The sequence below is a fragment of the Aquila chrysaetos genome, chromosome 9, assembly GCF_900496995.4.
Source record: "Aquila chrysaetos chrysaetos chromosome 9, bAquChr1.4, whole genome shotgun sequence".
Taxonomy (NCBI): Eukaryota; Metazoa; Chordata; class Aves; order Accipitriformes; family Accipitridae; genus Aquila; species Aquila chrysaetos.
Window position 1 is genome coordinate 4,578,491 of NC_044012.1, and position 26,423 is coordinate 4,604,913.

Consider the following 26,423-nt stretch of genomic DNA (forward strand, 5'->3'; position numbering starts at 1 on the left):
GCATCAGACGTGACTACAGACTATGGCAGTACTAGCTGTTAAAAGCCATCTCGTAATCGGCCGTGACAGCAGGGACAGAAACGCAGTCCTGTAGCATCCCACGGTGGTCCTTGCTGATCGACGTTTGTTCAGCCTGTTTCTGCGTCGTTCACAACGTTCGCTTTTTGTGGCCGTCTGATCTATATAAGCTGAGCTGATGGTGGTAGGTGAGGAAGGTGGCCAGGTGAAGGAGAAAGAAAGTGCAACAAAAATCCATTAAAGCTCCTGCACCCAGTCCAGCCCAGAGACATCTGAGCCAGGTTTGGCTCAATGCAACTCTTTGTAAGGAAAGTGGGGCTTTAGAAGGCAAATCGTTGCTGCCACGTGAAGGGGTGCTAAATAATCTGCTACTGCTTTCTTGTGTGGTCGAACCTTATTTGCCTCTCTAACTTACAGATTCTCATTCTATAACCGTGGCACGGTGATGATGAAGGCTGCAATTTATCTCTTAGAGCAACGTGGGAGTTTCTTGTATTTAGCTCAGGCTATTCCAGCCCTTTGGCAGTCTCAAGGTCATTTTGTGGTCTTCTGCTCCTGCTGTATTGCATCAGGAAGGTCTACACCCAGACAAAAGGTAAAAGCCCATACATCCTTTATTTGAGCATTTCACAAATAAATTACAAGTTTCTTTGCAACCACGTCATAAATCAAAACGTTTATTTACACCTCAGAAACAGCAAGCAATTCAGCAACTAGGGCCCAAAGGAACGATTAACTGGAAAAGTAGCTGAATTAAGTATCTTTAAAATCAAACAAAATATTTTCCTCCTTGCTTGAACTTTAGAAAAAGAACGAAAATCATAAAAAAATATCTTGGTGGTAACTTAAAGAGACAGAGTCTGTTATGGGGCAAATGTGATTTTACAGGAGGGTTCTGTCTGAAATGGCAGTAACACCACAGCTTGTTTGTACTGAATTCACCATCACAGTCCACCAGACGTGCTCTTATCCTACAATCCCAGGCAGCGTGTGTACATACGCATGTACATACACTTAGTCTGTTTTTAGGCTACATTCATTAACCCCAAGCCATCAAATACAGTCATTTGCTGATGCGGAGGAGGAGTGTAATGTTCAAAGGGTGGATGAAACTCCCAAAAAGCTGTCCCACTGAAAGCACAGTAATGCAGAATTCTGGCTATAAACCCTTCCTTTTCCACTACTGGTGACCTGCTGACACATAGACAACTAAAAATGAGTCAGTAGATAATTATGCATATCTTCAAATGATATAATTGTGTTAAGAGGGGACAGCTAAAGGTAGCATAAATACAACATGAGAGTTGGGATAAGCCTGGATTTTAGTGTGTGGGTTTTTTGCCTTTTTTCTTCTATGTAAATCAGACTAGTTTGGCATACGTAACCCATGCTGTCCCTTAACTCATGTGTTCATCCATAATTCATGGAATTAAACTGCTTATTCTAAGTCCCCATGTTGTATTAGTCTCCCTCCACCTGCATATATTATATACATATATATTTATATGTGTATGTGTATATCTCTATATATCTACATATATACACACACATAGCAATTGTGCAACTAGTAACTTTCCACTGAGAGCATATGAGTGTATCCATTTCATTTGGACAAATATAAATCAACTAGCATATCTTGATGTGAGGCAAGAGAACAGTGTAGTCAATGGGTTATGTGTTTTACACAGTAAATTAGTCAGCTATATCTGCTTTAAATAGAATAGTTATGATAATTACTAATGTATTTTGCATGTTAATTCTACAAATTCTAGATCACAGAGTTAATTGAAAGAAAATAATTGCTATTTTAGTTATTTTTCTTTTTGTTAGCATTGGACAGTGTACCTCTCGGACAACAGAGTTTCTAGAGATGCAATAAAGGGAAGATAGGATCAGAGTTTTTTCCTTAGACTTGGTGTTCTCAAGCTGATGTGACTTTAATATGATTTATCTTGTGGGTTTGGTTTTTTTTTTTTTTTAATTAAGACATTATTAAATCCATTCAGAAAGAAACTTATCATTTAGACAAAGAGTGATGTAAAATTATTTGTGTACAAAATTCTGCTATGTTTCAAGTGGCTGAGTGTATTCATAGCAATTGAGAAGAAAATTGGCAGCTTTCTCAGTATTTCAGACAGGAGGTCTTTGCAAAGGAAAGACCAATGATGTAAAAGTTGTTAATGTAAGATATGTCTTTCTTTTTGTAGTGATAAAACATTTAAGCTAGGGCCCTACAAACTGATTGTAAGTCCATAATTTAATAAATGAGGTTTGTATTATGGTAATCCTTAACTTAAATGACTATGCATGAGACCAGGACGAATTATTTGACTACAGGCCACAGCCATTTCAAATAAAGACTAAACCAAATTATGCTGGGTGCCTTAGAGACATGTTAAAGTGGTCAGTGAAGGAAGTCAGTCATCTGTGGGAGGCACCTAAGCTGTAGGTTTCTCTGTATGTCACAGAAGACAGACTTTTGATAACATATAAGCACTCAACAATCCTGTGACAAATATTGCTGCTTTACTGTTCACAGCAGACCAGTAAAAGCAAAATGTGGAGAGGTTTAGATGAAAAATTTCATCTAAATATGATTAACTGAATCTCAAACAATTCTAGTAATGGAGTTGCTTTTCGATTTACACCAGTGTAAATGTGATGAGAACAGGGCTCAGAAAGTGTATTAGCCAGTGTTCCACCCTTACCTAATTTTCCTCGATACCCAGTAGGAAATTCAGCTCATTTCCCTTTGTTTTAATCTTCAGACCTACAGTTACTGAACAAAAAGTACATTAATAAATGCACATAGGCATATTGTAAAAGCACACACATGAGGTGTACAGACAAGAGCTCAATTAGCAAGTACACCACAAATGAGACCTTGGTCTTGCTAATAAACTCCTCTCACTGATTGTTATACCTAATTTGTGTTTGTTTTAACAGCAGATACTTTTTTCAAGTGAAATGACTTTTGCACAAGAAGAAGTTTTGTGCATGTCACAAAATGAAAATCAACAAGTTCACTGCCTTTCTGACTCTAGACAGCTTTATATATCTATAAACATAGACTGAAATAAACGGTTTGTAGTGACCAAAATAGCTAGGTAGAAGTAAGTGCTATGTTATAAAAACAGCAAGCTTGGCTGAACAAATGTTAAACATAATTAACTATTAAAAAAATGACAACCAATTTTGTAACTTCTCTACTTTTTTCATGATATTGTAGAAAAACTAACAAATGATTGTTGCTCCTTTGTTTCAGGAAATGGGCATCGTTTTTTGAGCCAGAGCCGACAATCTTATTCAGGTAGGAAAACTCAGATTCTAACGTGGTTCCTCACTTGTATAACGCTACAGAAAGTGCCACAATCTCGTGTTAAATGGGGTTTGTTCTCAGGTACAGAGAGGGAGAAACATTAACATGGCAGCTTCATCTTCTCTTTGCATGCTTAGGTTGGGCCAGTGATTAGCTCCGTCTGAAGCCTAGAGACACGCAGTAAAGGCTGGGAGGCTGTAATCTAGGTGCAGAAGTAAAGTGATAATGGTGAATGAAGGCTTTGATGCGTCTTGATTCAGAGTTTCAGCCACGATGCTGACCTCTCTACATGTCAAAAGGTTGCAGTATTATCCAAGAAGGTCTCTTGTCCTTGGGCACTAAGTGGTAGAAAGAGTCTTCCCATTGTTAGTGTAGTTCCAGGGAGAAAAGATTTTTCTTTGTTCCTCATTTTGGATGCCCTTGGAATGATCCACCAAGTGCTATGTGAGCCTTGGTTTAAATGAGAAAAGGGTAGCTTTATCTGGTACTTGATAGAAATGACACTAATGTCAGTGGGTATCTTTCCAGAGGTGGGTTTTGCTGGACAGAGAGAGGAAGAAAGTAAGTAGAAAAAGAGTATTTGTTGGGGAGGATATTATAATTTCTTTTATTCATGATAGAGGCTTTGTAGATCAAAGCATAGGGTGCGGTTTATCTTTGGGTGCATTTGGATGCGTTCATTAAATATACATGTTGAAAATCCAGTGGTGTTATGCATTTGTTGATTTTTTTTTTTTTCCTTTTGAAAAATTTGCCTGAAAATTATATATTTTTTTTTTAAAGACATGATTGTTGATGATAAAGCAGCAGCATATGATTTTTACAAGGCATGGGCAGAGAAAGAGAACTAGAAGCATGCCCATGTTAATGTTTGAGATCAGGCACTTTCCTGCTGAAATGCCTGCAGCTGCCTAACAGCCCACTCCTGAAGCCCTTGCTCAACAGAAACTCCCACTAACCTCAAAGTACCACTTTGGTAATTGAAATACCTAGAGCGTGCTGCGAGAGAAAGAAGGGCAGTGGGAGATTTTACTTGGTCAGGACTGCAGGAGTTAAGCTGGAAGAGAAAAACGGGTTCCTGTCTGAAGGCAGCTTGTATCTTATCAAGAAATCTACAACATTAGGAAAGTTCACTACACTAACTAATTTTTCCTCTGTTGCTGTTGTTATTACTCCTTTTGATTAAAAAAAAAAAAAAAAAAAAAAAGACCTGTTTCATATTTGGTACAATACAGGAAGTCAGAGAAAAGCTATTGTACAGCAATTTTTAACTACCAACACACATTTAATATCTAGTGTAGTATTATGGAAAACTAAATGTATGTTTGGACTTTTTAATGCTTCCAAAAAGCTTTACCATTGAAACATATATGTGGCGTGGAAGATATGCTCATAATCTCACTGTAGACATACAGACGTACGGTATGACTCATAAGTACTGTAAAAATGCTAACTAAAGAATGCAGCTGCAAAGTTCTATTGCATAAGGAAGCTTTCTTGTTTAAACTTTAAATAAGCAAGTTTATTAAAATATTCTAAGACACTTACCTTACCCTAGTTACTGGCAAGCTCTAATAAAAGCCACAGTCTGTCACTAGTATACTTTTGTGTCACTTTTATAAAAATTTGGTGTGAGCTTTGATGGATCATTTACAATTTATTAACAAGATGATCATCTCGAAACAGTTAGAAAGGTTTTTTTTTTAACCTTACATGCTCACAGAATAAAAAAGGATTGATATTGATATGTAACGAACACCCTTTTTTTCCATGTCTGCAAACAAGTGTGGTAAGTTTACACACACAAAGAAATGCTCTTGTTACTCTTAACTGGAAACTCTGTGTACATGTGTATGTATGTATATATATATTCAAAACTATATATATGTGTGTGTGAATATATTTATAGAACAGGGCATCTGTTTTCCTCCTAGCGCTTACGTATGTCATGACAACTGCAGAGAGGCTGAGAGAGAGACCAGTGCTTCCAAGAAATACTTTGCTTTTGCTGTTCTAATCAGCTTCTCCTGCGCAGACCTCTACCTACTTAACTGTGTCTGCAGAGCTGACGAAAGACTGAAATTCTGCAGACTGCCCCAGCAAATAATTATCTGCAGGAACATAAAGGAAGCTGACTTGAGCCCCTTTGAAATCAGGCCCAGCGCTCCCACTGCTGGAAATGGTGACCCATGCAGTGTCGGTCGCAGCTGGCTGCTCCCGGCTTTCTCGCAAATCCGAGCTTTGCGGAACCTCCCGGCGCTGCTCCCGCTGAAATGGGGAGCCAAGCGCCGGGCTCCTGCTGGATCGTAAATTCCATTTGGGGCATAAGGAAAGCAGTTCGGATCAGAAACGAGCCGGGGGGACTTGCATTTCTTGTTTGCCGAACCTGAGGTACAAGAAGTGACGCCGCAGAGCCCCGGGCCTGCTTTATTTGTGTCGACAAAGCGGCTGTTGTAGTGGTATGTTTGCAATAGGCTCTCTCCTTCTGGCCACGCTATAAACAGCAAATACAGTAGGTTTAGCCGTGGTAGAATAGTTACGATTCATCTGTGGCTGTATTATTCTGCTTTGTCCCTTGCCCACTCCAGATGAATATTTTATAAAAGCTAAACCTGTTGTATAACTCTTCTCTCTATATAAATATATATATATACATACACTCATACATATACAAATACTAACCCACAGACAAAATATTTTCTGAACAGTTGAATAGCAACAAGTCAACAGATAGAAAAAAATGGAGTCAATCTGTTTTCTGCTCCCCCAAGGTCCAGTTTAGATGTCGTGGTCTTTTGACATTCAGAGCTAATTCGCATAAACCTTGCGTCTTGCAAGAGGAATCCATTAATAAACGGGAGTTAGGGTAGAGGCTGTCAAACACCAATGTATAGTCGGACAGATTAAGTGAGGTTGCAAATTAAACTGAATCTGGAGCAACTGAGGCCTAGTAGTGAAGAACAGTAACTGTAAACTGCAATCTTCAGATCTGACGTTTTCTTTTTTCTCGTTGCCATGGCAACTCGGTAGTACAGCTTCAAATGTCAGGAGCTCTTACAGACCTAAATGATGGGAAATGTGTGTCATTATTACTATGCAGATCACAGTATCTTTTAACTTTTTGGTTTTTTTCCTAATCAAATTACTGATTGAGTGCATGCACATTTGTCAGTAATTAAATATAAATTATCCAGGTTCAGAAGCAATTATTTGTGGAGACAGAAATCTCCAAGAGGAAACCCCAAAATGTCACCTAGGGTATTCAGAGACCTTTGTAGTGCAATTCAGGAGGATGTAGTGCGGAGGTCTGAGCATAAATCTCGAGCCAGGACCTGACTGTCTCCATTTGACACCTTGATCATTTGTGTTAGTGCAAGAGTGCAAGTAAAATTCCAATGAGTCACTCCCTCGCATGCACACACACTGACAAGCTAAGAGCAAACAAACAGTATATTTTTAAAAATAACACATTTACAGTGCCTTATAGTTTGCGACTATACCAGGGAATAAAAGAGCTGGCATATCATATTAATGTTGTTACAGAAACATAAATCTTATGCAGACTAACATCTAACATTGGTTTTGGTTTTTTTTTTTTTATAAAATAAAAGTGAAGGTGGCACAACTTGACTGATTTTACCTATTTTAACCCTGCCTTCCTGGAGATGGCTGAACACCTGCCTGCCGATGGGAAGTAAGTGGTGAATGAATTCTTTATTTTGCTTTGCTTGTGCGTGCAGCTTTTGCTTTACCTATTAAACTGCCTTTATCTCAACCCACGAGTTTTTTCCCTTTTCCCCTTCCGATTCTCCTCCCCATCCCACTGGGGGAGGGAGTGAGTGAGCAGTGGTGTGGTGCTCACCGGCCTACCGGGGTTAAGCTTCAACGATGCATTGAAGGAGTCAAGCTCTCTGCCCTGGGAGGAGACAACTGCTGTATCAAAACCCAAAAATGCAAGTTGAACGTACGCATCAAAACTCACAAACACTCAGGAAATGTTTGTTTAATATATATTGCATTTGTGCAGCTACATGATGCAATATATCAATAGTTTTGTCACAACCACAGACACGTGCAGCGTAAACAGTAACGTAGTGGTCGTTATTAGATGCTGGCTTGTGTTCTTTACTCATTTGTAATTATCTGCTTTTCTTTTGGGGCAAATCAAGTTTAATATAACTATTGATAAGGCTCTTTCCTTTACTTTATCTGTTTCTTTCTTGTTATTATCTTGGTATTATTTGAATTGACTTCAATATTAAACTCTTCCAGCTAGAGGCCTGTCCAGATGGGCTATGCAGCAAGGCAGGCACCCGGATAGCACGCAACAGCCCGTCCTTCCCCCTGCAGCACGACCTCAGTTCTGTTAAACAAAGGTAAGTAAAGCCAATTAAGGAAGTGTAAGAATCCATAGAGGGACCAATGGATGGGCCTTACAGAAGTGAGAAGTATCACTGAGATTTCCACATAAGATAAAATCGGGAATTGCTTGCATGTGGATTCTTAGCATGCTGTTTAAAGAAAAGGTCTGGCCACAAAATTAGGATCCAGACTTACATATAGGAACGCTGTGATCATGACTGCCAAAGTCTGGCTATAGTTGGATTAGGGATTCCAGCTAGGACTACATTCTCTTAAGCAACTTGATCTCCCGGGGTAGTGAAAAGCAAGAGTTCAGGACTCTGATCTCAGACCATCTGAAGAATAGCATTTCCAGATCACAATGAAGCTTAGTATCATTAAAGCACATTTGTTCAATCCTGACTCAAAGGAAACAAGCTTTTGAATTGGCAAAGCTACTCTGAATCTTGAGGAGATCCCTGGAGATCTTCCTGCTAAGGACAGGCACTTGTACATGATGAATGAACAGCAGCTGTAGCACTGAATTTCTGTACAATCCATAGGCTGAAACTTCACCAGAGGAATCTGTCAGCACAAAATTTATAAATATCACACAAATTCAAGCAGCTAGTGACTGCTTCACGAACAGCTTGTAAATAAAGGGCAATATATGTTGATTTGTGTGCAGACCTAGCGAAAAGCTTGTATATTTTACGTTGTATTGACAGATATAATGAATGTTACTACCTTATCATACACCTTGCCTTTTCTGAGCAAACTATATAACTAGTTAGCTCAGCTTTAATTATGAATATGCTTTTTCCTATGCTAGTTTTTATCTATCAAAGGCTAGCTTCTCTCTCTCACAATATAAGCGTGCTTTCTGATTCTCCCTGTTACCCCATCTGCTTCTTCAAGCACCACCGCAGCTCTTCTCCCTTTCATCTTAAAGCTCTACAGTACCTGCCTAGACTTTCTTTCTACTGAAATTGCTTCTCAACTTCAACCTATCAGCTGCCTTCGACCCATTTAATCACATGGCTGGAAATCTGGTGCTTTCCTTGGCTCCCGTGACTCCTCCTGTCATTTTACTATGATTTCTCTAATCACTTATCCAGCATGCCCTTCTGTCTCATTCCCTCCATCCCAGGTTTCTGGGGAAACATTTTTTTCCCCACTTTAATTTCTTCCCCTCCTCCGTGACACCATTCATACATGTTCAGCAATCACTTCAGTGCTGACAGTTCAGAGATCTTATTCCCTTTACCTGCTTTTCCATTTAGACTGAAATGTCGACCTCTAGCTCTGATACCTTCTTCGATGTTTAGCTGACAGCTCTGCCCGGCTAAAACTGAGTTCTTAAATCTTTCCCGTAAAGCACTCCCTTCTAGTTCTTCCTTTGATTGCTCAGGACGGCACTATCATCCTGCCTCTTATTCAAGCCTAAAACCAGAAACAAACTGGAGAAGGTTTTTGTCATAGAATCTTCTTTCTAGGTCTGTATATTTAGGTTATATCTTTAGAAGATTCTTTTTCACACATCATCCCAAAGGGCTTTTTCTAGCCATTCAAACAGCTAAATCTCCTGCCCAGGCTCTCCTCAGTTAACAGTTTTGCAACATCTTTTCACAGCCCTTGACAAATTCAAGCTACTGTGCTCATATCCTGCCAGTCTTTTGCTGTACGGAGAGTTTTCCTAGTCTGCCAGTTTGACAAAACCTCTGTTACTCTGACTCCTTCATGGCCCCTTCCCTACTGCACATATTTTTCTGCATTATCTCTACATGATCTGTTTTTCCTGTCATTCATAGCCCATGATGGCAGCTTTCATTGACATGTTTTCAAAGAAACCTGTTTGGGCTTTTTCCCAGGCTTTCCCATGTAATAGGAGGAGCTCCCTGCAAGGATCCGTAAAATGCTGTCTCCTTAACATCTGCTTTTGCTGACACATCTACAAAACTCTTGGCATTGGCAAAGGGTGCCAAGACTACTATGAATTCAGCTCAGCCCTTTCACCAGCCTTCACCGAAGTTGTGTTAAAAGAATGATCTTATTCCAAACATTGTTTGGAAGGATAGTATATACCCCTCTGCTCATTAATGATGACTTGACCCTTTTGTAAAGGTGGATTTCCAAAGGAGTAGTTTTTGGCTTTTAAAATCAGATTCAACATTCAAAATTATGTGCCGTAAAATTTCAGTAGATGATAATAATCTTTGGTATTTCTAGCAAGAATACTCGCGTTTGTATCTGTCTTTGTTCTTTCTATTGCACACAAAGCTGGTACAAAATCACTTATGTCCAGTAGAGAAGTTAGTCTAACTTTTAGTTTCTATGGTTAATATCAAAGTTTATTAGTTACAAATTTACTTTCTAAAAATACTCTGATATAGTCATATAAGGTGTTATCGGACAAGCATTCTGGCCAGTAACTCCCTTAATACAAAATCTACAGAAATCAAGAACAACCAAAGTATTGTGCAGAAAACTCAATGATGAATGTAAGCGGATCTGCTGCAATCAACAGAACTGCTCTATTATAAATTCTCCGGGGATCTGATAAGCATCTGGCCCATATTTAAAATCTCTCTGTTCTCCCAGCTGGATTTCCAATGTTCATTGTTGTTTTCTGTATAGGATTTGTAGTTTTCTTGTTTGCATTTTTTTTTCTTCTTTATTCTCCCCATAAAGAAGGACCAAATGAAAGTTCCAGAAACACACACACACTGCTAAATTATTAGGGTCTACTTGAGTCCCACCTCTAAACAGCTAACCTAAAGACTACTGACTCCTAGTGTTTACCCACTGACTTCAACGGGGTTGTGTTGATATATTGGGGTTTTTTTGGACCAATTCTTATGTATTTTATATCATGCATGATTTAGAGTTTGCAGCTGGCAACAGCACATAAAAGATGTTAGTATTTAAGGAATAATGTGAGCATAAAATGTGCAAATAATGTGTGTAGGGAGCACATTTGCTGATCCATGCTAACTATCTCTTTTAGGAACTTAACCCCCTGGTAAGCCTGTGCCTGGCAGGTTTAGATCTGTACACTAATGATCATTATGCCTAGTAATTATTTTATTTTCTTTGTATTGGCTGTTAAGAACAACACTGTCTCTATAGCTGGTCTCAGCACTCAAGAATTATTGCACACCATGTGTTGTTCTAAACGTGATTCCTGTCTACCTACAATAAGTAATTTGCTGCATACGGCTCCAGGCACGAAAGCCACGAAGGCGGTGTGTGCATCCTTGTTCTTACGTGGTCACTCCCTACCTTTCCCTTAAGGTATCTGGGGAATGCAGAAGCAGCGTAAAGCTAGCATAGCTATATATAACTTCTTTCTCCAGAAATCACTCTTACTGAAGTCTCTAATGTGATCTTCACCATTTTTATCTCGCAGTTCTTCTCTGCTCTACCTCTTCGCCACTCGAGAGATACATTCAGCCACATTCCTTTTAAGATAACAGTCAAATAGTGAGATAACAGTGAAATAGGCAGGGCTATTTTTATGTGCTTGCGGTCTGAATTATTACTATTAAGGTTAATGGGTCTCAGATAAGAAAGCACAGCCCGTTATCATAAACAGATGGTGTCTGTTGGCATTAGTACTTTGGAGTTGGAAGATGATGTTTGCTTTTGCTGGTCAAGAAAACTGACAACCACTGTACATGTTTATCTGGATCTAATGTACTAATAGTATGGAGTGTAATAACTCTATAGGAATATAGGTCTAATATGCAGTTTAGGGTAGGGAGATTTATGATGTAGAAACTTAAATGGAGCAAAACCCCCGTTCTACTCCCACCAAAGTCTATTGATGTTGACTGTATTTGGAAGGTCAAAAGAGTTGATGTTGGTGGCAAACTCCACAGGACAGATCTGAATTGTCATCTAGTCATGGGGGTTTGGATGCTGAATTGGTTCAGAAAAGGAGCAAGCCACCTAATGCACACTAAATGTTTATAATATTGACTTCTTCAATTACTATATCTACCTGTCTATTTCACAGTGGAGTAATTTAAGGCTTATTCCTTATGCTGATTCATGTGATATTAGAAAATGGAGAAAAAAATGCACATAACTCTTTAAGACAAAGATTTCATAATGCCCTATCCTAGGAAAAAGACAACTGATAGCACGTAGCCTCATTCACTACGGTTCAGGTTGCCAAAAGCTTATATTCCAGCAGAACCCTTCTAATCAGCCAATAAACAGTCTTGTTTGCAAAATGACTTCTGATCTCAGAAAATGTTTTGGCATTTCCCAGGCACTTTAGCTTTCCCTGTTGCAGCCTTAGCTTTCTCTGAACATATTTACATATTGGTGACTCAATTCCCTGCTTATTTTAAAGAAACAAGTCTAAGCTGAGTAATTCAAAGCCTTTGAATGATGTGTTCCTTATGAGACCAAACTCACCCCCCATTACACAGACTCTGCTTCCTCTAGTGCAGTTAAAATCTCATAAAAATTAAAGGCATTTAAGTTTCATGCTGACCCTCTGTACAGGAATGAACTTTACCCAAGATGCATTCATCCTCTAATTCCCATTTAACAGAGAAGAGAGTTAACACAGCTGGAGTTTGGAGTTCAACTCATGCATGCTCCATTTCTTTCAGATTTCTTTCAATTACCCTCTCATCAGAAATATTACATTAATCTTTGCATAATTAAAAGTCTACATGACATCATGGACTTTTTCAAAACCTCAGTAACGTTAAAGAGGTAACATGAAAATGGTAGAAGAGATCAGAACGATGTTTCTGATTAGGCAGCTAATCAACATCCAGGTACTTCTTTCCTGGATTTACCATCTATAAAAGGACATTAATTAGATACACAGTTATTAGTTTAACCTTCACGCAGAACTTAGAAAAACATAAATGGTTTTCGTGTACATCACTGGCTGATTTGTCATGGGTAAGTTTTCAACACCAAAAGTGTCACAGTGTTTGCACTATATGCCTATATTATAATATTTTGCACTTTTGTATAAAATAATCATTTAATAGCTATGCTCTTCTGTGACCTCTTCAGTGGTCCAAAGCACTGGCTAGGCTTTGCTGCAAGTGCCAAAATCTAGCGGTCAATGTTTTTTGACTACCCTGGTATTATTGTTTTCTCAAAAAAAGAAGGGAATCTTTTCACCCCAAATCTCACTGAATTTGAAAGACTGAAACAGCTATTCCCAGACAGATATGTGTCCTTATTCCTGCAATTAAGAAATTCAGTTTTAGCATCAGGAATAGCAGTAGGTATGCTTGTGACTGGAGCAAATTAGTGATCTCACTGAACTTATAAACTTTTCCACATTGTGGAAAAGTTTATAAGGAAGAGAGAAGTAAATGACTTTATCCTGAAAATTTTCAGCTTACAACATCATGTATAATTTGCTTCCCATTTATGTGAGGAAATGATTTCAAAGTTCTTAATGATAGGAAAAACACAGCATGCATTAGTAGTCTGTTTGTGAAATGAGTATCTCATAACTCTACTTGAAGCTCCAGTAGGGTCTCATATACCAATATCAATATTTAACTTCAGGAGCTAAAATGCCAGCATGTACTATGTAATTGGCCAAAATTGGCAAGACAGTGGAGAAAGATGCCAGTCCAAACTAATCAGCTTGCACAGGGGAATAAGTTACTCAGGCTGAAGTCATTTTCAAAGGGTCTCTGTTTGACACCAGCAGATGATATTTCCAAGAGTGTCTCTCACACTGCTAACTTATTTATTATAAGACTTTACTGGCAGATCTGAAACAGTGCTGATTTATGTCAAAGTGCTCTTACTCTTCTGACTCCTGGCAGGGGCTTTGCTCATCGTTGAATCCTTGTTTCTGCTTCACCTCTTCCTTGTCATGTACCCACATATACTCACTATGTAATGGGCTGGTTTTACAAAGTGCAAAACATACATGCATATACGCAGCACCATCTGAGAGAAAAGTTCCTCGGATCAACTGAAAGACTAGCTGTGTCTGCCTAGAAATTCAGAAACATGTACTACCCATTCCAGTGTGCTGCTACATTTATCAAATAAAGCATCTTCTAATAAAATTCCTGTTTACTAGGGACATGAAGTGTCTTACTGGGGGGTGGTGGTGGTAGTTTCTAGGGTAAAGCAGCTAAGATGTCCTAGATTTTTATTTTTGTTTAAGTGATATGAATTTTAGCTGGATACTTTGCCAAAGCAATGTCACCTTCATTCGACCAATAGGAAATAAATGCTTCCTTTCTATTCCAGTTCTTTCAAAACAATTGCAGAGGTGACTGCCTGCAATCTTGAGGTATATTTTCTCATGCTCTAATCTGATAAATTTAGCTGAATAGTTGAAAATATTCAGCAAGTGAAATGAATAAGTACAGTTTTGAAATAGTAGCATTGAACAAGTCTCCTAATTTTTCATATTTATGCTGAAAATGAAATGCATCAACTGTAGCAGCTAGCCAACCTTTTAAAGCAATGTATAACTGCTTAAGCAGTCAGATCTCATCTTCCACAGCAGTACAGTACAGTTTACTATCAGTTTACAGTAAGTAAAACATGAATATAAGTAGTCCAGACACATTCAGATCTGTAGGTATACACTAATCCCAGCTTGAAATACTGAAAGAATCATCTGAAAAAACTCTTATTAAGTAAGAATAAAAATGAGAAGCAAGTATTATGCTTAGAAGCCACGGAAAAGGAAAAACTCAAATTAGAAAATTGCCAGGTTTGGCTATGTTGATATCAACCTGACTATTTCAATATTTTTCAAGAACTCCTCAACAAGCATGGCAGCTTACATAAATAATGACCGACGATGTATACAAATTAAGTGTATGGGTAAAGTAAGGCTTTAAGATGTAGTCTGAAATACTCCAAACGTCAATGGCATTTTAAAGGACTTCATAACTATCAGCTGTCTAGTAGAGCAGCTAAAGCAACATCATCTAACCTTTAGGCACAACAAATCTCCCCCATTCATCTTTAATGTCACATATCACATCTGAAGCCGAATAGCAAGCTGTCTGCATGGAGAGCACATTTTGAGGGGTTTCAATGTTACAGAGTGGGGAAATACCCAAGGACAGAGACAGTTAAAAGAAACAAAAATCCCATGGTGTATAGTGGCCATTAATGACAGAAAAAATATTTGAACTGGTCATCTATTCGGTTCTAGTTTTTAGTTATAGTCCACTCCAGAACAATTCAGATGATAACTATCTGAAGTAATACATTTATGTGATTTTAAGAGGTTGTTCAGAAAAGAAATACAAAATATTATATATCAACAGTTACTGTTGAGAACTGTTGAGAAAATGAAAATATAAAATGTTCATTTGAATTCACAACACCGAATGGTCTATCAAACCAATCTCTTTAAATGTTCATTTCATGTCTACAGAATGACCATCAGGAACAATATTACAGCTCTTAGGGAAGGAGCTGTATTTGCTAGTAACGTTTTTCTCTTTTGCATTCCAAACACGCATCTTCTAAACTGTCGTATTTTTTCATGTCTATACTTCTGGAACATGTTTGGATGGTTTAAAATGTGCGTAAAATGCCATTTCCCACCTAATTGACTCAATAAAATGTAATGTCATTAAGTACATTTTAAATATGCTGATGTACAATTTGAGGGTATTTCTATTTGTCATGTCTATATGACTAGGTATATAAACATCCTGTCTCTAATTATGTACATACATATGGACTTCTGTGCCATTTCAAGCCCCATTAACTTTAGGTGGGCTCCCAAAGCCAACTGCACAACAAATTGCAGACTGAATACACCTGCAGAGAAATTAGAAGACTGGACACAGAGGTCTGTGTTAAAAGCGAGATTCAAATCAAGACTGTCTCAATTTGAATGCAATCGCTTAACCCCCAAACCATTCTTTCCTTACTAGAGTCTAATCAACCAAAATCTTTGAGGAGACAAATAACAATGGTATTTTTCTCATACACACATTTGAGAAAGCATCTATATTCACTGATGATTTAGCAGTAACAACAATAATGTTAATATGGACAAAAGCATCTGTAACAAAGGTAAGTATTAGAAGTAATAGTGGATATTGCTGCTGTTATTATTGGTTTTAGGAAGTGAGATGATTTATATCACCAGAACTCACTAAATGTCAGTAATTTCCATTTACTTGGGTAGCATCATTTAGCTGCCACTTTAAGAACCCACATGGTACGTGCTCTAATGCAAGAATGTAACTTAAATTAGAATAGTGCAAAAAAAACCCCCAACAGACCACCTTTCACTGCGAAACTCTCCCCATCTTAGTAGTTTTTGAAATTCTAGCCAATATTGATTTAATTAGCCACTGCTCTGAAAAGTAGAAAATTGCTATAGAAGATTAAAATATGCTAAGACAACCTAAAAGGTAAAAAAAAAAAAAAAAAAAAAAAAAAAAAAAGGTATTGTTTTTAGCAAATTCACCTATTGGGAATGGTTCCTCTGAAGCATCCTCTTTGGAACTATATGGAACAGGGATGAATTTTTTCTTTTTTTCTTGGCAAAACCAAAAATCCTACTGTAAAAACTAAAGAGTAGTTGAACCCTGAAAAAAATATACTATCTGATTGTCTAAAACTAAGCCAAGTAACTCACATAAAGGCTGAAAACTGTGAATCTGCAGGTAACAAATCTGTACTTGTAATGGAAAGAGCAATGACCTTAAAGGTCTTTTCCATTTGAAACCTGCTATGATTTGTTTTAGTCTTACGCCATTCAAGAATGCATTGCTTCAGTCTTCAGACATTTGATGTTCCTGCACAAATAACATGGGATATACAAGAGACACAGATGCTTCTGTTGCTTTGAAAAATGAACTAGGCAAAAGATAACACTGCAGCTTTAACTCTGGCTGTCTATATTCAGGCACATTCAAATCCACCAATTTATTATAATTTGAATTTTTGTAGTAGTTTAATACCAAACACATAATTTTCAAGGGAAAAAGAAAAGGCATTTTGTCTATTGACCCTGTAGCTTCTTTCCTCAAATCAGAAAAACATCATGGTGGGGGACAGCAGGCATTAAACCAGGAAAAGTTAGTGGAAATTAACAGGAAGTTAAATTCAAGGGTATCTCTAAGGCTTCTTTGCAATCGCAGTACAGACATCTGTGTGCGTCTCTGTTTTTCAACACACCTGAGGCCTTTCACCCTCAGTTTAACAAATTAATTTCAATGTAGAGACCTCCAGCTTATTTAATTTCTTCAGAGCAGTATTTCCTCTCAGTCTTTCACCTTACTTTCTGTTCATAATAATGGAATAGTTTACTTATTGAAGCTCAAGTCAACTTACAACTTTGTAGTCCACTGGCCAGGTTAATAAAAAAAAAGTTTATCAATGTTTTACAGTCAAGTAAGATATCATTATTTTTTTTCCCAACATGAAATGTTTAAAGTCCAGTCTTTTTCTGACAAGGAAATTTAACTAAAATATTACTGCTAGTGTGACTGAGCTACTAATGGAATTGCTCTGAATTCTGCTTGTTCAGGATATGACTACTGTGCCTTTGGTTCTTCTTTTAGTCCCTTGATTCAACACATTTGAATCTAACTTGTTTTTTATGTTGGTAGAATATAAAAGGAAATATGAAATGCAATTATCATTGTATGATTATGCAATTAAGTGAAATAATTATTGTCAAAAGTCCAGAATTCAAATACTCCTTTAAATAATAATAATATAAATAATTTGTAATTGATATAAAGCCTAGTTCTGCCAGCTAAAGTAGTTCTTTCTCAGTCTCCCATAGGGCCTGGGGCAGGTTTTATTGCCAACTTCATTATGACAATATACACAAATTTGTTTTTATCTTGATCTTTTACTTTTTTAGCTTGTTTTGTTTTTTCAGTCACCTGTATGTAACTTAGGAATTAAAAGTTCTTTGATGTATGCCTTTGATTTGGCTTGTTCTGACCAAGTTCCTTATGGAAACTTACTCTGCCATGTCATTGCCAGTGGGCAAAAAGAACGGCTTTACCGACCTCAGTATATCTTAAGAAGAGATCGCTGTTAAATGTTTGTTAAACATATATGTACAATAATTTGTTGTGAAATTGATGATACTTAAGCAAAATTTTCAAGGACAGCTATTCTCCCTTTTAGGTATTGGTTCTCCCTTTTAGGTATTGTTCAACCGATACCTAAATGAAATACCAGCTACCAATTTGTGGGTTGCAAGACAGGGGGCATTTTTTCCCTCTCTCTCCGTCCCTCATCATTATGCAATGTTGTAGATACTCTCTTACGAAAAATGTTCAGAAGCCTTCCAGAGAGAACTTGTTTAAAATTCTAGTGTTGTTGAGCATATCACTTTGGTTATATTCATTCTGAACAGAGCTATTATAGCTGTGTCAGTCGAAAACATGAGATGACTGAGACAATACAGCAGTAAGGGACAACATGGACAATCAACCCAGCACCAGACATGCTGCATGACACGCCTTCTCTTTCTCCCACTTTCTCTCTTCCTCAAGTAACTGATTTCTGTAGTCCTTCTCCCTGACGAGGAACACAGATCTATCTTACGTTCTGTTCTTTTTCCTCAATCTGAATTCCTAAATTCTAAATTATATCTGAAACATTTTGGTCCTATCTTGTCTCCAGGAGTGGCTAGGAAAAGCTGACAGAGGAGAAGATGCCACTACACTAGGTCTCATCTTGAACATGGTGGTGTCTGCCTTAATGACAGATAAGAATATTCTTTCCAATATTTGTTAGCATTAACTATTACAACTTTGGAAAGTCCTCTACCTGTCTGCTATGCATCTTTCCGGCTTGACTTCAGCCGTTCCCGGTGGTAATGAGTTAGGTTAAGTACAAAATATGCAGAGACGCTCCTTTTTTCAATCAACTCTATATTTACCGTCTTTCAATTCCACCGAACACCTTACTGTTTTGTTGTGGAAAACCAGCAATCTGCCCATATACATTGGCATGTTACATTTTCTATTTCTGGCTGACAAGAACTCCTAAATTTTTCTTGTTCCAAGTATATCTACCTTTCCAAAGGCTTCTGGGCAACTCTGTAGTCTGTATCTCATTATCCCTCAATATACTGAACACAGTAGGGCAGCTACAAAATAGGCGAAACTGCTGCTTTTTGCATGCATTACAGTTTTAATCAGGCTCTTCAGTTCTTTGCTCAGATACTTCAGAAATCTACCACATATGACTTCTTCCATGATTTGCAAAGGAGGCACATATTCTAAGTATAGATAATAATTGCACCATTTAAATGATAATACCAAGATGTTTTGTATGGGGAGGAGGTTCATGCAGGGCATTTTTACCACGAACAGCTCTTTCATAGGGCTATCTATCCTCACGCCAGATGTCAAATACAAAAAGAAATACTTTGGCATGAATAACAAAGTTCATTTGACTGAAGGATTTACCTCCTAGGAACAAGAGCCTCATAAAACATAAACATTGGGAGCAAAGTGAGCCACGTAAGGGCTTTTGCAAAAATTAAACCCATAACTTGCCACTAGAAATGGGATATTTCATCTGTTCAATAAGCACTAAAGTTCTCTTTGTTTTTATGGCATCGTAATCTTTGATTACTCTGATAAATATTTGGACTATACAAAACATTGCAATGAAACTAATCGCAGTTATAAAAAAACTGTGAAAATGAATTGGGAATGCAATGATACCAGCACATTTTAGAGAAGTTCAAATACAGAACCACATTATTTTAACTGGCTGCCAGCCTCATTCTTTTATGTCTCCATGTAGTCATTTATACCTGAGGAAAACGGTTATGAAAGTTGTTATGCTTGCTGGCTTTGCAGAAGCACGATTAGGTATCTGTACCAGACATGGAATACCAGCCTCACTCTGTGTGACTGGGTGAACCCAAACCACAGAACTAAAGAGTAGCAAATGTTAGCAAAAACCGCGGTCCTTTGTTGAGGATTAGGTCTCTCTCTGCTGAAGTCTATTTGTGGAAATCGTGCTCTCACTCACAACAACTGTATATAAACCAGCCTCTATCCCAAGAGGGAGATCTTTCCTTCCCCTTCCTTTCAACTCACCCACTACTTCCCTTTGCTTTGGTTTTATTGCTCAGACAACAGACAAGAACATCATACTGCTGGTGGATTATGTGCGTAGTAATCTTACTCCACTCTTTGTTTAAAATTACAACTCTCTCCATACTTATTACAGTACTCTGAATGAATGTAAGGTTGCAGGAAGGCTCTAGGCATGTCTCTATTGTTTCACAGTGTAAAAGACTATTCAGTGCTATTTATTCTTTTACAGTAGGAGAGGGAATCCCTCTGTCATTCAGACCACCATGCACCATTCAGATGCCAGGGGCCTATATTCTGCCCACAGCTGAGCTGGGGAAGATCTGTAGTCAAGAAGAGCAACTCAAGAAGAGCTTTCCAATACCTAGAACTGCTTTTTATAATTCAGTGCAAGGAAAATGATTGGACTCCTTTGGGGGCTAGAAAAAAGCAACATGATTACTTTCAAAAGCAAAAAAGCTTTTCTCTACCTCATTGTATTCTGAGCAGGTGCATTAATGTAAATAAAGTTCAAGTGCAAATCATGTCAGATAAGAAAGTAATTCCAGTGGTGAAAGTCATGCTTAGTATAGCACTAGCAACATTTATGAAGTGGTAACAAGAATATATTTGAATCAGTGGGCTGCATATTTATATCACTGATGCGATAGTGTCACGTACTGTCAAATATTTTTAACATATTACTTCTAACAGATGAAGTCTGCGTTTGGTTCCAGCAGACTAAACCCAGAATAACTGAACCAAAGCCAATGGACATACTTCAGATGTCACTGATTGGAACAAAGAACGTGAATTTCCACTTAGCATTTATATAGTCCTTTTCATCTTCAAAGAGCATCACAAACATTAGCTAGTTCTAATTCTCTCACAATGACCTTCATGCTAACCTTTTGGGATGAAAGTAATATACTATAAGAAAAAACTTGACAAGATGTGTAATCAAGCATACACCAAGCCTCAGATGTGTAAACTAGTCTCTGCCTTGACCTCTATCTCTGCCTCATGGTAGATTTTATCTCATCAAGAATATAAGGCCTTTCACCATGGCTCAAGTATTAATTCACCATACAGTGTATTTTACTAACAGAAGATGACGGTAATAATCCTTGAATAACAGATTTACTATCAAAGTTATAGGATACAGCTATTCCTCTCTAACAGATAAGGAACAATAATAATACTGCATCAAAAAATTTGCTGGAAGCTGTCCCAGGACAAGCCAGGGACACATCTAGGTTAGATGGTGGGATTCCATGGCTTTGAATTCCTACTCTTCAGTCATACTCGGATGTTTTTTTACTCATTCAAATTAGGAATTTTGTAAGTCTCTCTTAGAAAGCTTTCTCAGAAGCAGCAGAACCTTCCTTTATATATCAGGTCTCTCTTCCCTCCTACCCAGACTTGCAATTTCATTATCAATTCTGGGTGGCTCTAAGCCCAGAATCTTGAATAAGTTCCTCACGTTCCAGTTGCTTGTGCACTTTATACAGAGGAATAGATTGAAGCAGACAGTACTCATTTTCATGGTGACCCAGAACAGCTATTGTTACAAGAACACCTTTAATCTCCTGTTTCTGTTTTTGAATTGAATTCAAGTGGGGAGAGATGAAAGAAAGCGTCTCACAAATCTGCTACTACAGCTGGTACTTCTTAGTTTATCATATGCTAGCTCTAATTCTCTTTGATCCTTCTTAAAATTATTGCTTCTATTTCTTAATTTGACAACCAGGCATTTGTTGCTATTTTTTGACTATGGAAAAAAACCTCCCCTCCCTCTTTCTTCTAGCTACTTCCTCAGGAAAAAAGAACCCCAAACTTACTGCATTATGATATCAGTGTATGAATTTAACTTCTCCCTTGGTAGGTTTTCTTATGCAGCGTACAAACGAGCAGCTAAATAATACTTCATTACTTAGAGTTCAGGAAAAGACTTACAAAATAAACTGAAGAGTGAAAGAAGGATAAGGGTCATGCTGATATGAAGGGCATCAGTTGCACTGCAGTCCATTTTGGATTTCTTGCAGGAACACACTTGTAATTTCAGTTCTGTGTTGTTAGTCAGAGGCGGTTTTCCAGAATCTGTCACTGAGATTGGGATGTTGTAATTGGCCTTTTTCAGGTTTTGAAGCAGGACAACCTGGGCATGAGTATCTGCAAAAGATAAGGTGAGAATTAGCCAAATAGCGGTGGTTTGGAAGGAAAGAGGAATCTGCAAACAATATTAGACATGCCACAGTTACTCATGGCAATAAGAAGAAAATGAGAACACTCTAAGGAAAAGATTAAAGAATTGAACTGGAGGTAAGAAGAGACATTACAGAAATTCTTTCATGGGCTGAAAGCTAATTGCAAACTTATTCCAAACCCCACCAAAAGAAAGACTTTTAAGAGCCCCTTTTATTTAAATACATGACTTGTTCTGCAAATTATTGGCAGAATTTGCTTGTGTAAACTAATGTACTAATGAAATGCTAAGACATCATCCGCAAAGCAACACAAGAAGGAAGAATATAGCTATTTACCAAAGGCAAAAAACCCTTCTTGCAAGGAATACAGAAAAAGCTGCTTAACTGCTTCCCCAGTTTGACTGAGAAGGCAGGGAGGGGAAGTAATGCCCCTTCAAATCCACAGATCTCCTCCACCTGAGCAACAGTGGGTCATAACACCTATTGGTACCCAGGTGAGTGTGCTAACTCTTTTAGGGGGTTTAACAGAGTGGTGGTTTGATGTTTGGAGAACAGCAAAGAGAATGATGACTCCATTTTGTCCTGCAGGCGGCTACAGACACCACATCCATCTTTAGTTTTTCTAAGGGGAATATGAAATGAACTGCTAAAAGATTTGATAGTGACAGAGATAAATAATACGTGCTAGAAAACAAATAGAAATAATCTACATTAAAAGGAAATTGAGTACTTTGTGCCCACAGTTTGCCATACAAACCTTCTGCAATTGCATAGCATGTGCTTTGATCCTCTTACCAATAGTGTTTGGTCCCAGTGCATTTGGGTATTTTATTTGTGAAGAGTTCAAATACTTAAAATCAGGAAGTTTTTCAAGTACGTTGCTAAAGCCCATGCAAAAGTTTCATGCTGTCCTATAGCAAAGCCTTGTGCATCTCATGCAAACAAATTCCACGTCATGAAATGTGGTAATCTTTACAGAACTATAAGTCATTAGTAGCTTTTCTTTAATGCAAAGCTAAAAGAGAAAAGTTTGGTCAATGTAATAAGAGGAGGAAAAAAGTTCAGGTTTCAGAGAAAATGAAAACAGAATATTAGTATGTCCCACCAGGCAGCTGGTCCGAGCAAAACCAGCACAGTGTAAAGCAGCAGCAATGGGTCCATCCTGCAAGAATTTAATGCACAACTGCTCCTGAATTCACGTAATGGACAGCCTCAGGGTGAGCGTACTGGGATCTAGAGGCGGGAGGACTCAATGCATAAGAAAAAAAAGTAATAGACTTACTGTTAAGTTTGGTGATTCTCCACAATTTTTCTGGGCCAGATTGCTTACTCAGTTCAAACTTGAATGGGTCTGTGTTGGGGTGAAGGTCTTTGTCTGACGCTCCTAGTACCACTACCCTGAGATCTTTTGCATCGTCACAAACTTTGGCCAGTGTTGGATAAAGGGATGGGACGTTGTCATTGACATCCTCCAAGGTGATGTGTAAAGTTCCTGTACCTGTAGCGGGAGGGTTACCTATATGAAAAAAACCAAACACATGTTTATTAAATCATACTTCCACAAACACTCGCTCTTATCTGTACCTGCATGCTTGCAAAGGGAAATAATTTTTATAGTTCTTACCTCTGTTATATGAAAATTATTCCTTTAAAAAAACTGATGAGTCACTATTATAAATTCATTGCTGTATTTTCAGAATGCGGCCTGTCTGATTCTATACAGAATGCATAATTATTCTAAGGAAACCTCTGGGAGAGGAATATTTTGAAGTTAAAATGAGATTAGGACATGAACAGATATCTGGAGAAGAATCTGTTCATAAACACATACTGAGAGAAACATAGTAGGAAACATCCCCTAGATAGACAGCATGGTATTAAAAGAATCAAGAGCAAGACAAGTAAGAGGAAAAATGACAGCAGAGAGGAATCAATTTGTATAGCGGGTGCCCATAAACAGAACAGGACCAGATCATTCCTTAACAACCCTTAGGGCCACATTTAGTTATGTCAGCAGGAGTGAAACCTGTCAACGGGCAACTCTGGAAAATGAGATCTTTTATTTACCCAGAGCCACCCTGTGTTAGCGGTGGAGTTTCAAGCTTTCTCCAATTATTTGCCAGCCTGCCTGAGCCCTGACCCGAAAGAACCAGCTTCAGAGGTGAGGATGTTGTTTATTCACCGTGGTACCGCTACAAGCCTTTGCGCCAAGGCTGTGACTGACAAACCAGCCGTGGCGTGGGAAGTCTTTGTAATGGAGACGTCTGCCCACTGGGAGCCGGACTGAGACTAGCACCTCATTTCACAGAGGTCAGAGAGGAGCTGACAAGTGGTAATAATTTTCAGTCACTACAGATGTGCGCCATGGATGAGCCAGTACCTACTGCTTTCAGTCCGAAGCTCAATATCTTAGTACAGATCCTTTTGCCATCCCATTTTAACTGATCTCAAAGTTTTCTAAATGCTCGTTACTTCCTTCGTTGCATCGTGTACTTAATAATTTCTCATTTGAAATGCTGCACTTCTGGGTTGTTTGGGTTACTCGTTTTTCTGGTTTAGTACACAAGATCTACGATCTCTGCACTTCCCTTAGCTATAAACCCTTAGCGGGTAGAAAGGATTCAAGAGGTTGCACTTAACCTGTAAAGCACTAGCGCAATGTGTCATGGTAGTTTTAAGTTTAGCACTGAAAGAGGTACACTTTAGCATAATCACCCTGCCTATAGCAGCCCAATAAACTATGGAATTATTGCTACACTGTGAGTGCATCCTAAGGGAGAAGTAAATACCCTGTGGTCTGGATCTGATAAACTACTAACTGTAGCAGAATGCAATTAGTCCTTTCAATAACAAATGTTACTAATGGTGACACTTCATCTGTTTCATGCACACATAAATGCGTAACAAAGGCAGAATTTTATTGGTTCTTTAGCATCCCCTCCCCTCCTCATCTTGCACTTTGTCATCAGAAGGGTTAGGGTTGAGTTCTTTTTAATGAAAAAGAAATTATTTTTCACTTTTTATTGGACTAATTGAATTTGCAGAAAGACTCCAATACATTTTTTGTTCTTGATATATTATTAAGTAAAGTCATACGGCAGAATGGATGAAAAGACATTCGAGTATTTGAAATATGATCATAAAAGCCAGCCTTTCATGCACTTAATTAAACTGCTGTCTTTAATTTTGAATGCATTATTTCCACACTGGACTGATAATGTCTTATGCACTGCCCTTCTTATCTTTCTCTGAAGTCAGTAATATTAAAATCTGCCTTTTGAAATTAAGAAGCCAACAGCATTATGAATGTACTGTTATTTTGTCAAACGCAGATACGGTTGCATTTTCTCTGCCATGCAAATGTTTCACTCTCTTTGTATGGCTTATGGGCCAGTCAACTATTATGCACAAACAGAGAGAAAGGAAATTGCTTCTGTCCATTTCAATGACTTACTTATTCTCTGGTTGGTTTATTTATAATGATTTAAACAAAATCTTTTGGTGATTTATGAAGACCTCCAAAAGAAAAGAAAGGAAATGTCAAGGTCATAAAATGAAGCTTGTTAACTAACACACATGTCATTAAAAAAATACATCAAAAAAATGAATCAAGGGAAAATGGCCACAACATATCCATTGGAAATATATGACTTTCATAAAGTTGACAATATGATGCCTTTGAAATAATTCAGAATTCTCATGATCTCCAGGCAGCTTTGGTTTTGAAATGAAAGATTTCCATAGCATATTTTAATTCTGAAATAAAACTTCTCTTAATTTGTATTGTAAAACCTTGCAGCTGAAAACAGAATTAATGCATAAACCAAGACATAAAGGGCTCTGTCCAACAACCCTTGGGAGCAGCTTTTCAAAAGAGCTCCACTCCCATTTTTGTCACTGAACTGAACTGGCCATTCCTCTGGAGGCTGAATAATTTAAACCTTTAGGTGCATTTAGAGCCATTTGGGATAGAGATAATTTCAAATTCCTGCTAAGGCTCCCACAAGCAGCATAGCTGTGAATATACTAGGACAAACTTATGAACGAAACAGCAGTACTCACGTGTGTAAAAGCTACTAAAACAGAGACTGAAGGATGGCTAATTTTATATGGAAAGAAAGTGAAAGCTTGGTATTGAATCCTGATTTTAATAGGGCAAGACTGAGAACCTTAACAAGTAATCTTCAATGAGACAGATCTTTCAAGTTAGTTAAGGTCTGTGGGACTGGAACTTTGATCAGCAACACTAAAAAAAGTACAGGTTCATTTTAGAACATGCTGCAATTGGAAATGTGTGATACACTTATCTGAATTGGATCAGGACTGGTAATGTCTTCGTATCCTGGCATTAGACTGCATACAAAGCTTCTAATAGCAGTCATCAGTTAGGCAATAGCTACTGCTGTTGTAAGATGCAACAAGTGAAAAATAGACTAACAAAAGTAGTTCTTTGTTCTGAGTTAGAGTGCCATAGAAAGAATAGGATGAGGTCTATTGTCT

General features: G+C 37.9%; 1 protein-coding gene across 2 annotated transcripts in view; it reads right to left on the reverse strand.

The window, feature by feature from the left end:
• Positions 1-614: 614 nt before the first annotated feature.
• The window catches only part of CDH13 (cadherin 13), a 517,159-nt gene continuing 491,350 nt past the window's right edge, over positions 615-26,423 (reverse strand). Inside the window, exons 12-14 of one of the 2 annotated variants that reach the window (XM_030026184.2) lie at positions 23,206-23,439; positions 21,673-21,888; positions 615-6,399 (exon numbers count right to left, since the gene is read on the reverse strand). In XM_030026184.2, the coding sequence (XP_029882044.1) occupies positions 6,392-6,399; positions 21,673-21,888; positions 23,206-23,439 (458 nt within the window). In that variant the 3' untranslated portion in view covers positions 615-6,391. Of the gene's footprint in view, positions 6,400-21,649; positions 21,889-23,205; positions 23,440-26,423 lie in introns of those variants that run through there. The other variant, XM_030026183.2, reaches the window with a different exon arrangement.